The sequence below is a fragment of the Acomys minous genome (assembly GCF_964271855.1).
Source record: "Acomys minous genome assembly, chromosome: 13".
Classification (NCBI taxonomy): Eukaryota; Metazoa; Chordata; class Mammalia; order Rodentia; family Muridae; genus Acomys; species Acomys minous.
The window spans coordinates 13,317,304-13,329,491 of NC_140495.1; the positions used below are offsets into that span (position 1 = coordinate 13,317,304).

The 12,188-nt window shown below is 47.9% G+C and overlaps 1 protein-coding gene across 7 annotated transcripts in view; it reads right to left on the reverse strand.

The window, feature by feature from the left end:
* Positions 1-12,188, reverse strand: part of KIF9 (kinesin family member 9) — a 56,257-nt gene that overhangs the window by 25,608 nt on the left and 18,461 nt on the right. For all 7 annotated transcript variants that reach the window (XM_084752630.1, XM_084752628.1, XM_084752625.1 and 4 more), the window contains 3 exons: positions 7,216-7,293; positions 929-997; positions 344-448 (listed from right to left, as the gene is read on the reverse strand). In XM_084752630.1, coding sequence (XP_084608756.1) covers positions 344-448; positions 929-997; positions 7,216-7,293 — 252 coding nt within the window. The remainder of the gene's footprint in view (positions 1-343; positions 449-928; positions 998-7,215; positions 7,294-12,188) is intronic.

Here is a 12,188-nt window from a genome sequence, read left to right on the forward strand (position 1 = left end):
TCTAAGGGGAAACAGTCGACCTGAGCCCATGTTCCCTCTCTGCTGCACAAGTGAGGCTACCGAACACTCAGCCCAGGTCCCTCAGCACAGCTCTGCTTCAAGGCCAGTGCCTGCGCCCCCAGACAGACTACCATTGGTATAGGCTCCAGCCCACTGCACACTGTGTATAGTTCCATGGGATTGTAACCCTAAACATGGAAGCTAAGGCCACGGTGGGCTGAAGGGCCCTTGACTAGGGTCTACACCACTTGACATCTGTAGGACCCGTTCCATAGCAGACAGCACTCAAGGCAGGGAAGACCAAGCAAGCTGAGCAGGGTGGTCCCACAGCAGGGCTCCTTACGTCAATCTCGTCCAGTGTCCCCTCCAGGTACCTCCGCACTTGCGAGTTGATCTCAGCAATCTGGATTTCATCCATGGGGTCATAATTCACGAGGGTGCGGTTGGACTTGAAGGATGAAAAACATGTGCTACATAAGCAACAAGAGCCTGAGCCCAAGCAGGAGCAGCAGGGTCATCCTGAGAGCCACAGTATGGAGCTGGGGTACAGATCCTGAGTGCTCTGCTGGCTCTTTGCTTTACTATCTGGTCCTGGTGGGGAAGGCCTGAAAAGCAGGCCAGATGCATGAGTCAGAGAGACAGTGGGAGGACAAGGAAGAAAGGGTCACTGTAGATGAATCCTGCTGCTCCAAACCCAAGTCTCGGCAAACCACAGGGTCGGGCAATGCCAGCTCTGCCTTCAGGACCATCAGAATTAGGACCATAAGCGGAAGAAGGCCACTGGAGGACCCTACCTGCCCCAGATGCCTACAGCTGATCCTTTCCTACAACCTAGCCTGTGCTACTGGCCCTGGCCTTAACCCACCACACTGTTTGCCCCTCATCTCTGTCCCAGCAACTTTCCCTCCTCCCATATCCAGTCTCTTACCAGACTATCGTGGATGGCCAGTTCCTGCTTGAGCAATGCCAGTTCTTTCTCCAAGTTCTTGACCATTCTCTGCCAGGGAAAACATGAGAAGGAGGGAAGAAGGTCTTCAGAAAAAATACCTGGTTCCTTCCCATCAAATGCCCAACTTTTTTTTTTTTTTTGATTTTTCAAGACAGGGTTTCTCTGTGTAACAGCTCTGGCTGTCCTGGAACTTGCTCTCTAGTCCAGGCTGGCCTCAAACTCACAGAGATCCACTTTCCTCTGCCTCCCAAATTCTGGGATTAAAGGCGTACGCCGCCACCACCCAGCCTTCTTCTTCTCCTTCTCCTTCTTCTTCTGGCTTAGTTTGGTTTGGGTTTGAGACAGGGTTTCTCTGTGTAGCCTTAGCTGTCCTGGATCTTACTCTGTAGAGAAGGCTAGCCTCAAACTCATAGAGATCCACCTGCCTCTGTCTCCAGAATGATGAAATTAAAGATGTGTGTTACTATGCCAGACAAATGCTCAGTTTCTTAATTTAGATCCATATATCCTACTTATTCCTGGTAATACATAAAGTGTGTTCTCAGTTTCTGGGCCATTCCATCCTACCACCAACTGGGATGAACTCATGGTCTAAGATGGCTTCTTTCAGCAAAGGAAACTGAGAACAATGCACAAGCTATGGGCCATCTTCAAACCCAACTCCCTGTAGCTCCAGGAGGGTTCTCTCATCTCCCAGAGTATATGGCTTTTCCTAGGCTGTGGCATATGTGTGGAGGTTAAAGGACAAGTTGCAGGACTCGGTTCCCTACTTGTACTGTGTGGTCCTGGGCATCTAACTGAGGCGCCTCCAGTGGTGCTGGCAAACACTTTACTAACCAAACCATCCCAGTGATGCTGGCGAGCACTTTACTAACCAAACCGTCCCAGTGATGCTGGCGAGCACTTTACTAACCAAACCGTCCCAGTGATGCTGGCGAGCACTTTACTAACCAAACCGTCCCAGTGATGCTGGCGAGCACTTTACTAACCAAACCGTCCCAGTGATGCTGGCGAGCACTTTACTAACCAAACCGTCCCAGTGATGCTGGCAAACACTTTACTAACCAAACCATCCCAGTGATGCTGGCAAGCACTTTACTAACCAAACTGTTCCGGCCTTTGTTAGTTTTATATACAGGGTAATATCATACATCTCAGGCTGGCCTGAAACTTGCTATGTAACTGATGATGGTCTTGAACATCTGAACCTCCTATTCCTACTCCCCAAATGCTGCGGTTACAGTATGCTCCAACAAGCCCAGTTTACACTCTATCAACTGAGCCACCTCCCCAGGTCTTTGCCTCCTCCTTTTACAGCTATAATCAGTGTCACAAGGATTATATGTGTCCTTATAGGTTTTTATGTAATAACAGTGGCCTGAGATGCTCTTTATGCTCTGCCTCCATTAGATCTTTTCTACTGTTCTTCTCCAATCCACTCCCCACATATTAGTACACTGATGCCTTCATAAATATGTTCCCTCTGCCCTGGGACTCTTTCCTCTCACATACTTCCATGATCCATTCCCAAACTCTAGAAAATCTTCATTCAAATACTTCTAAATTGGGATATCATAATCACTCTATTTAAAATTGCAATCTCCTCCCCTCCCCACATGGCTCTTTCTAAAAATATCACTATAATGTGAGTGTGTGTGTGTGTGTGTGTGTGTGTGTGTGTGTGTGTGTTTAAATTTTGAGACAGGGGCCGGGCGTGGTGGCGCACGCCTATAATCCCAGCACTCGGGAGGCAGAGGCAGGTGGATCACTGTGAGTTCGAGGCCAGCCTGGTCTACAAAGTGGGCCCAGGACAGCCAAGGCTACACAGAGAAACCCTATCTCGAAAAAAAAAAATTTTTTTTTGAGACAGGGTCTCATGCAGCCCATGCTGGCTACAAAGTCATAATGTGGCCAAGAATGACCTGATCCTCTGAGTGCTAGGATTACAGTCAGGTGCTACCATGCTGACTCTTATGGTTTGGATCTTAAATGTCCACTTGAGGGCTCATGTGGTAAAGGCTTGATCCTTGTGTTAGTCACTTTTGTTGACATAACAAAATCTCTGAGCCAGGTGTAGCAGTCCACGTCTTTAAGCCCATCACTCAGGTAAAAAGGCAGGCAGATCTCTGTGAGTTCAAGGCCAGCTTGGGCTACATAACAATTTCCAGGCCAGCAAGGGATACATAGTGAGACCCTGCCTCAAAAACAAACAAATAAATCTGAACAAATTGCTTTGGGCCAAAAATGAGGTGTAACATGATGGGAGGGAGAGGGAGCTGAAGCAAAGCTGCTCACTTCCTAGTGGCCAGGAAGCTGAGAGATTGAAGGATGGTCCAAGAACAAACTACACTCTTCAAATGCACATCCCAGTGATTGGCTTCTCCAACTCAGTCCATTACCTTCTAATAATTTGTTTATCAATGAAAAATCTTTGACCTGGGGTATGGCTTGGCTGTAGAGCACTTGCCTAGCATGTGTAAGCCTGGGGGTCGAGCCCTAGCACCACAAAAAAAGGAAAAGAAAAGTCAAGTGTGGCGGTGCATGCATGTAATTCTAGCACTTGGTAGGAGGCAGAAGGATCAATAGCCTAGACTGGCCTTAGCTACATAACAAAGAGGGCAGCCTGGGCTGTATTGCAACTGTCACAACCATTTTTAAAAGGAGGAGGAGGGAAGGGAGAGGAAAGAAGGAAAAAGAAAAGTGTCTGGCATATAGAGAACACCTCATAGATTCAAGTTCTGAAAAATGATAAATTTTATCAACAGAGTTTGCCAGGTGGTTGTCGCACACACCTTTAATCCCAGCACTAGGGAGGCAGAGGCAGTTTGAGGCCAACCTGGTCTACAGCCAGGATAGCCAGGGCTATACAGAGAAATCTTGCCTCAAAAAAATTTTGCCATGTCACTTACATTTGATATTTGAGATTATTTTATAAAAGAGGCACAAGGAATTTCTCACTGAGACCTCTCACCACGAACAGGCTTTTCTTTGTCACAAAATAACCACTGGAGGGAGATGCTGCCAAAACAAGTGACCAGGGCTGTGTCTAACCACAGGTCCGAAGGTGGTCTCATGCCACAGGCCTGCTATAGTCTAACCTCATTCAGTCGTTTCGCCTGCTTACCAAGGCTCACCGGTTATGCTGCCAGTGCAACAGGGGCCTGCCAGACCCCTGGCATCCTGGTGGCTTGTTGGCAATTTAGACACAAAGCCTGCAACTTAAGGCATGTGATCAGAATCAAAATCCTGACTCAGCCTTTTAGGAAGCCCCAAGTAGGCCTCCTTCTGGTGTGGACTATCTTTTGGGCCAAGGGGAAAGGTTTGGTGGCTATTTTCAGCCATCTCATCCTCCCCACTCTAGAAAATGCATTATGGCTCAGATACGGAAAGTCTGGCTGTGATGCTGGCAGCTGCTGCTGGATGACTCTGTTCAGTGCATCACAGGGGACGCATGGTCCAATCAGAAGGTGTATGGGGTAATGGACCCTCTTGAGGAAACCAACTTACCCTGAGAACAAGGGACTGTTTCTCCTAATGCTTGACAGGTGTGGCAGCCTCTCCTGCTAGGGAGAAGTTGCCTGGAAGCAGGGCTGTAGACACTATAGTTCATGGTCCCGAAAGCACATCCTGTACCTCATGACACACATAATGCACGCACATGCACACACACACACACACACACACACACACACACACACACACACACACAGTCTGTGTACCAAGTCTCTACAGATAATAAGGAACAAGTCACTGAACAAGAGTGGTCCAAGTGGGGCTGGAAAGATGGCTCAGTGTTTAAGAGCACTGTCTGCTCTTCCAAAGAACCTGGGTTTAATTCCCAGAACCCACATGGCAGCTCACAACTATCTGTAACTCCTGTTCCAAGAGATCTGACACCTTTATGTGCAAAAAATAAAATTAAATAAAAGTTTTAAAAAGGTGGTCTAAGTAGGCTGAAGAAATGGCTCAAAGGTTAAGAGCATTGTCTGCTCTCCCAGACTTCCTGAGTTCAATTCCCCGCAACTATATGGTGGCTCACAACCATCTATAATGTGATCTGATGCCCTCTTCTGGTCTGCAGGTGTACATGCAGGCAGAGCACTGTATACATATTAATAAATAAATAATCCTTAAAAAAAGAAAAAGAGTGCTCCAACTCAGAAGCAGCAAGTGCAGCAGCTGTGAACTTAAAAATACAAATCCTCACTGGGCTGTGGTGGCACAAGGCTGTAATGCCAGCACACGGGGAGCAGAGACAGGAGGATCAGGAAGTGGAGACCAGATTGGGCTATATAATAAGACCATGTCACAAAATGGAAGGCAAGGAGGAAGGGAACTGAAAGGGAAAGGGGTAAGGGTTGGGATTGGGGGTGGAGTTGGGGGAAGAGGAAGAAAACACTCAGGCCCCATCACCAACAGAATCAGGAACTCAAAATAGACAGGGGCTTAGTCGGCCAGGTGCTGCTGCTGCTTCCTCTTTTCTCCTTTCTTCTTCTTCTTCTTCTTCTTCTTCTTCTTCTTCTTCTTCTTCTTCTTCTTCTTCTTCTTCTTCCTCCTTCTTCCTCCTCCTCCTCCTCCTCCTCCTCCTCCTCCTCCTCCTCCTCCTTCTGTCTTTTGAGACAGAGTTTCTCTGTGTAACAGTCCTGGCTATCCTAGACTTCACTTTTGTAGACCATAATGATCTGCCTGCCTCCTGCCTCCTGTCTCCTGTCTCCTGCCTCTGCCTGGATTAAAGACTTCAGCCACCACACCCCCGGCTCCTGGCCAGGTACTTCTAACCCTCGTTGAGTTTAAGAACCAGAACTCTGAGCTGCATAGTGGTGGGGCACGCCTTTAATCCCAGCACTCGGGAGGCAGAGGCAGGTGGATCTCTGTGAGTTTGAGGTTAGCCTGGTCTACAGAGCAAGTCCAGGACAGCCAGGGCTATTACATAGAGAAACCTTGTCTTAAAACAACATCAAAAAGAGCCAGAGCTCTGACCGCTACTTTCCTGCTAAACCATGGTTAGTCTCATGATGGCCTCATCCTTCAGGGCTTAGAACCTAGGCAGTTCAACCCTTTGCTAGGAACACAGGCACATGCACATCACCAGTAACCATGATGCCAATTATTTATTTTATGCATTATGAATGGTGTGTGTGTGTGTGTGTGTGTGTGTGTGTGTGCAGGTGCACACCATGTTTGTGCCTGGCTCCCAGGGAGGCCAGAAGAGCACATTGGACTCCTTAGAACCTGAGTTACAGATGGTTGTGAGCTGCCATGTGGGTGCTGGGAATGGAATCCAGGTCTTCTATAAGAGCAATAACTGCTTTTAGCCACGGAATCATCTCTCCAGCCTCTGGGTTGATTTTTGAGATTGTCTCATGGAGCCTGTCTCTGAACTCATGACCTTTCTGAAAAGTGACTCCTACGAGTTGTCATTTGACCTCCACACATGTGCCCATGCATATACATGCACACATATGCACACACATGTAACTAAATGTGAGAGGGTTCTTATAGTAACAGGCAGGCAATTCTGAGAGACAATGCATGGTGATTCAATTCTGAAGAAACCTCATGGGGATTCCTGGGCTACCAAGTCCCTGTAGCCCCACATGTGAACTGAGTGGTAGGTCATTTAGCCCTTTCACTTTTGTGGCAGTACAGGGGTCCCCAGAGACTCTTAAAGACATTAGCTTATTATTATTATCATCATTATTTGTTGTTGTTGTTGTTGTTATTGTTTTGTTTTTTTAAGATTTATTTATTTATTAGTGTGTATACAATGCTCTGCCTGCACGTACACCTGCAGGCCAGAAGAAAGCATCAGATCACGTTATAGATGGTTGTGAGCCACCATGTGGTTGCTGGAAATTGAACTCAGGACCTCTGGAAAAGCAGTCAGTGCCCTTAACTTTCTGAGCCATCTCTCCGGCCCTTTTTTTGTTTGTTTGTTTTTGTTTTTTGAGACAGGGTTTCTCTGTGTAGCCTTGGCTGTCCTAGACTCACTTTGTAGACCAGGCTGGCCTCGAACTCACAGAGATCCACCTGCCTCTGCCTCCAAGTGCTGGGATTAAAGGCGTGCACCACCATGCTTGGCTAAGACATTATCTTATTGACCCAGGACTCCAAGCAAAACTTCAGTGGAGGCAGGAAAAGAAAGCACACAAGTCTGGCTTCTCTTACAGCCCCCACCAGATACTCAGGTGGTAGCAAGCACACAGGGAGCCAACCCACAGACACCAACCCCAAAGTTGGGGCGATCCCCCCCAGCCCCTTAGTACCTCAGCATCGTACTTCTCGTTGATGGCAGGCTCAGTAGTGACCAGCTTCATCCTGCTGGCAAACCTCAGTGACGACAGCTGAAAACAGACCAGGCAGATGTCAGCTGGCTCACCGCTCACACGAGACCCCAGAGATCAGCCTTCTCACAGGGCATGTGCTCTTCAGCCCCTTCTGGTTGCCTTAACTGGTATTAGTTTGCCTCTTCAAGGGAACACTTATCAAAAGGGCGTCTCTGGGGGGCGGGGTGTCCGAAGATGTGGGTGAGTGATACAGAAACTGATTTGCATGTGGAAGGGCCTGGGGTTCAATCCTTAACACCAAAACATAAAATTAAAAAGGGTAAATCAGGCATGGTGACACATGCCCTTATGAGGTGGCAGCAACAGAAGCAGGAGCTTAAGATCATCCTCAGCTACATATCAAGTGGGAGGCTAGCCTCGGTTACATTAGGGTCAGTATCAACAATACATAAATAGGGCTGGAGAGAAGGTTCAGCAGTTAGGAGAGCTTGCTGCTTTCCAGAGGACCCAAGTTCAGGTCCCAGGGCCCATGTCAGGAAGTTCACAACTGCCTGTCACTCTAACTTCCGGTGGGAGATGTGATGCTCTCTTTTGGCCTCTATGGTGGGTACCTGCACTCACATGCACATACACATATTCACAGACACACATACATGTAAACAAACACAAAATAAATCTTAATAAACAAACTTTGGCAGTGAGGCCTTCAGTAAAGTAGGGAATGAAACAGTAGGACTAGGAAGTTGATAGAGGCACATGCTATCACCAGGTCTCCATCTAATGCACTATGCAGACTCTAGTCTGTCTGCCTCACTCCTCCTCCTTCTCTCTCTCTCTGTCTCTCTCTCCCTCCCTCCCTCCCCCCTATTCCCCCATTTTCCTCCCTCCCTCCCTCCCTTCCTTCCTTCCTTCCTTCCTTCCTTTGAGACAGGGTCTCTATATGTAGTCCAGGCTGGCCTCAAATCCTGCCTTGCCTCTGCCTCCACATGCTGTTTCTTTTACTTTTCTTCTGCAGCGCTGGTGATCACGTCCAGGGCCTGTGCTTACTAGGCAGGCTTTCTACACTGATGAGCATCCTTAGCTCCACGATGTTCTATTTCTTAATCCACACCTACCCGTCTTCCATCTAGATGGCTGCACTCAAGCCACCCCTGCCTCTGGCACTCTTTTCTGTCCTCCTACCCTGTTTGTCTTTCTAACGTCCACTCTTGAAGGCATAACTAGAAAGTAGCTTCCAGAACGAAGCCTTTCTGGTTCTCCTTCCCATGAAAGGCACCGGCATGGTGTTCCTTCTCCAGGAGGGCACCCCTGCCCTTCTTTAGCTACTTCTCTGGGTCTGTATCAGTGAAGTCTAAAAGAGATAATATGCAGTCCTGTTCATTAGCAAACGTTTCCATGGTTTGATTTTTGTTTGCATGTTTCTTAAGACAGGGTTTTAATATGTAGCCCTGTCTGTCCTGGAACCCTCTATGAAGAGCAGGCTGGCCTCAAATTCACAGAGATCTGCTTGCTTCTGCCTCTGGAGTGCTGAGATTAATGGCGTATGCTACCTTACCTAGCCAAAAAAAAAAAAAAAAAAAAAAAAAGCCTTGTGTGTGTCTGAGGAGAAGAGCTCAGTTGGTAAAGTTGTTGGCTGCACAAACATGAGGACCCAAGAACTTGAGTCTGATCCCCAGAATGCACATAAGAAGCCTGTGTAGAGGCATGATCTTGTAATCTCATCGCTGCTGGGGTACAGACCCTTGGGGTTTGAGCCGGGCATGGTGGCGCACGCCTTTAATCCCAGCACTCGGGAGGCAGAGGCAGGTGGATCGCTGTGAGTTCGAAGCCAGCCTGGTCTACAAAGTGACTCTCGGACAGCCAAGGCTACACAGAGAAACCCTGTCTCGGAAAACTAAAAAAAAAAAAAAAAAGAAACAGACCCTTGGGGTTTGTTAGCCAGCTGTCTTAGCCTTAAAGGGCTACCTCCAGGTTAATAAAAGGTCCTGTCCCCAAAAACAAGGTGTAAAATCTAGACATTGGCTATGTATGCCTGTGATCCCAGTGTTGGGGGCCCAGAGACAGGTGAATCAAGGAGTTCACGGGCTGGCCAGCCTAGCCGGAACCGTAAGATTTAGGTTCAATGAAAGAATAAGGTTGAAGCCAGGCGTGGTGGAGCACACCTTTAATCCCAGCCATCTGGAGGTAGAGGCAGGCGGATCGCTGTGAGTTCGAGGCTAGCCTGGTCTACAAATCGAGTCCAAGACAGCCAAGGCTACACAGAGAGACTGTGTCTCGAAAAACAAACAAACAAAGAAAACAACAAAAAAAGAAAGAATAAGGCTGATAGTAACAGGAGAAGACATCCAACATCCTCCTCTGGCCTCTGCATGCTTAGTCTTTTATCATTACAATAGAAAGAAAATTAGGAACCCAGGAGGTGGTGGTCCTTTAATCCCAGCACTTAGAAGGCAGAGGGAGATGGATCTCTGTGAGTCTGAGGCCTGCCTGCTCTACAAAGTAAGTCCAGGACAGCCAGTGCTACACAGAGAAACACTATCTAGAAAAAATAAAAAATAAAAATAAAAAAATTTTTAAAAAGAAAGAAAGAAAACTAGGACACCACATAAGCCTGATGACCTGAATTCAGTGCCTGAAACTCACAGTGGAAAAAAGAGAATTAACTCCTGAAAGTTGTCTGGTCATGTGCAAACTCCGCCCCCCCCCCAGCAAAAAAATAATAATACATTTTAAAAGTGAAAAACATGCTAGAGACATAGCTCAGTGATAAGGTACCTGCCTAGCATGTGTGAGGCCCTAGGGTCAATCCCTAGCAGTGTCAAAAAGAAAAGCTGGCAGCCAGGCAGTGGTGGTGCACACCTTTAATTCCAGCACTTGGGAGGCAGAGGCAGGAGGATCGCTGTGAGTTTGAGGCCAGCCTGGTCTACAAAGCAAGTCCAGGACAGTCAAGGTTACACACAGAAACCCTGTCTTGAAAAACCAAAAAAAAAAAAAAAAAAAAAAAAGAAAAGAAAAGAAAAGAAAAGAGAAGAGTAGGAGGAAGAAGAAAAAGAGGAAACAAAACCATAAGCAATAGCCCATCCAAAAGTGACTTCTGGGGACCCTTCTGGTGAGCAGCCATACCAGAAGGAAACAGCCTCAATGCACAGATGTTAAGTGAGCAGTGGAGCATGAGGCAGGCTCTGAGGATGGAATCTCCCATCATGCTGTGTTGACTGTCAGTGAAGAGGCCCTGAGATGAGGACCAGGCTTGGATGGGGACATGTCACCCCGCGGTGGCCCCAAGGAAGGACTGGTAAGGGTCTTTCTCAGTGGTGTAGCTTGTTGGTTAAGAGCAATGCCGCTGGACATTTGAGTGACCTTAGAGAAACCTCACCTCTTCCTTTGTACAGGGATGGGAGGCCTGCCTTGTGAGTCCCAGGAGACTCAGTGTGCAGTTTCTGATACTCTGTTCAGAGAGTCTCAGAAAGAAGCATAATCGTTGTTACAGGCGCTGGTTTTGTAGAGATCCAGATCAGACTCTACTCCAAACATGGGTAGCCCTGAATTAGGTCTATGATTAAAAAGTCCCAGCATGAGGGGCTGGAGAGATGGCTCAGAGGTTAAGAGTACTGACTTCTCTTTTAGAGGATCCAGGTTCAATTCCCAGCACCCACATGGCAGTTCACAACTGTCTGTAACTTCAAGATCTGACACCCTCACACAGACATACATACAGGCAAAACACAAATGTACATGAAATAAAAATAAATTGTATGTATGTATGTATGTTTGTATGTATGTATGTCCCAGCATCAGTGATGACCTCCCCAAAGCTGCTGCATGAGTTCTCTAGAGTAGCTTTCTTTCGTTATCCTTTTTGGTTTGGTTTGGATTGGTTTTTGGTGTGTGTGTGTGTGTGTGTGTGTGTGTGTGTGTGTGTGTGTGTGTGTGTGTTTTGGTTTTTCAAGGCAGGGTTTCTCCGTGTAAGCTGTCCTGGACTCGCTTTGTAGACCAGGCTGGCCTCAAAATCACAGTGATCCACCTGCCTCTGCCTCTCGAGTGCTGGGATTAAAGGCGTGCGGCACCACCGCCCAGCTAAGGGTAGCCTTCTTAATAAGGCACCCAGGAGGTCAATGTTGTTAGAGCTCCTCTTGGGGCTCAATTGTGCTTTGTTATGAGATGAGACCAAGAGCTTCCTAAACCGATTCCCTGGGGCTGCTGCCTCACGTCAGCTGGGCCTCTTTGGCTTGGCCTCCCGAGTCCCAGGGTGCTGAATGTGTGTCAAGAGCGCTCTCCCTGTGCTGGGACAATCCCTAATGCATGCAGGCTGGAGGCCCTACAGGCATGTCTTGCCTCACAGCATCCCTGGAAATGACCCATTGCACCTAAGTCAATTCTCCAGATAGCTGAAGCTCCCCTTCAACATTTGCCACAGTCAAAGGGCTGTTTTCCAAACCTGTCTTAAGACAAAGGTACTTTAAAGGAGAGAGGGAAGGCCAGCCAGGAGTGGATCCACCTGTTGTTGTGCCGAGCACTCATTCCCGTCTGACATTTTCATGAATGCCCCCCTTTAGCCACCTGTGTCCACTGGATTCTCTGAGTCTTACCAGTGTCTGTGGCTCTCCCCTCTTCAAACTCTGTCATGGCTCCAGCCATGTGCAGGAGAGCAGCCAAGGCCCCGCCTAGCCAGACCCATCTAAGCCCTGCACTTTTCTGTTCTCTCTTTCTTAAGCCCACCTGTAGGCAAGACGTTCCTGGCAAGAGTCACATTTTCAGTCCTGTTGGCTCCTCTACCAGGAACACTTGTACATCCTGCTGCCAATATTTTAATGCCACCCAGCTCAGTGCCTACTAAGCTTAAGGGGGGAAAAGTCCTCTCCCCTCCCTGGCCTCTTCTGAAGGTCTCTTCCACCCAGGACACTGACATGACAGAGGGCCAGGGCTTCTCTTTTTACAGAGGGCTCTGATGC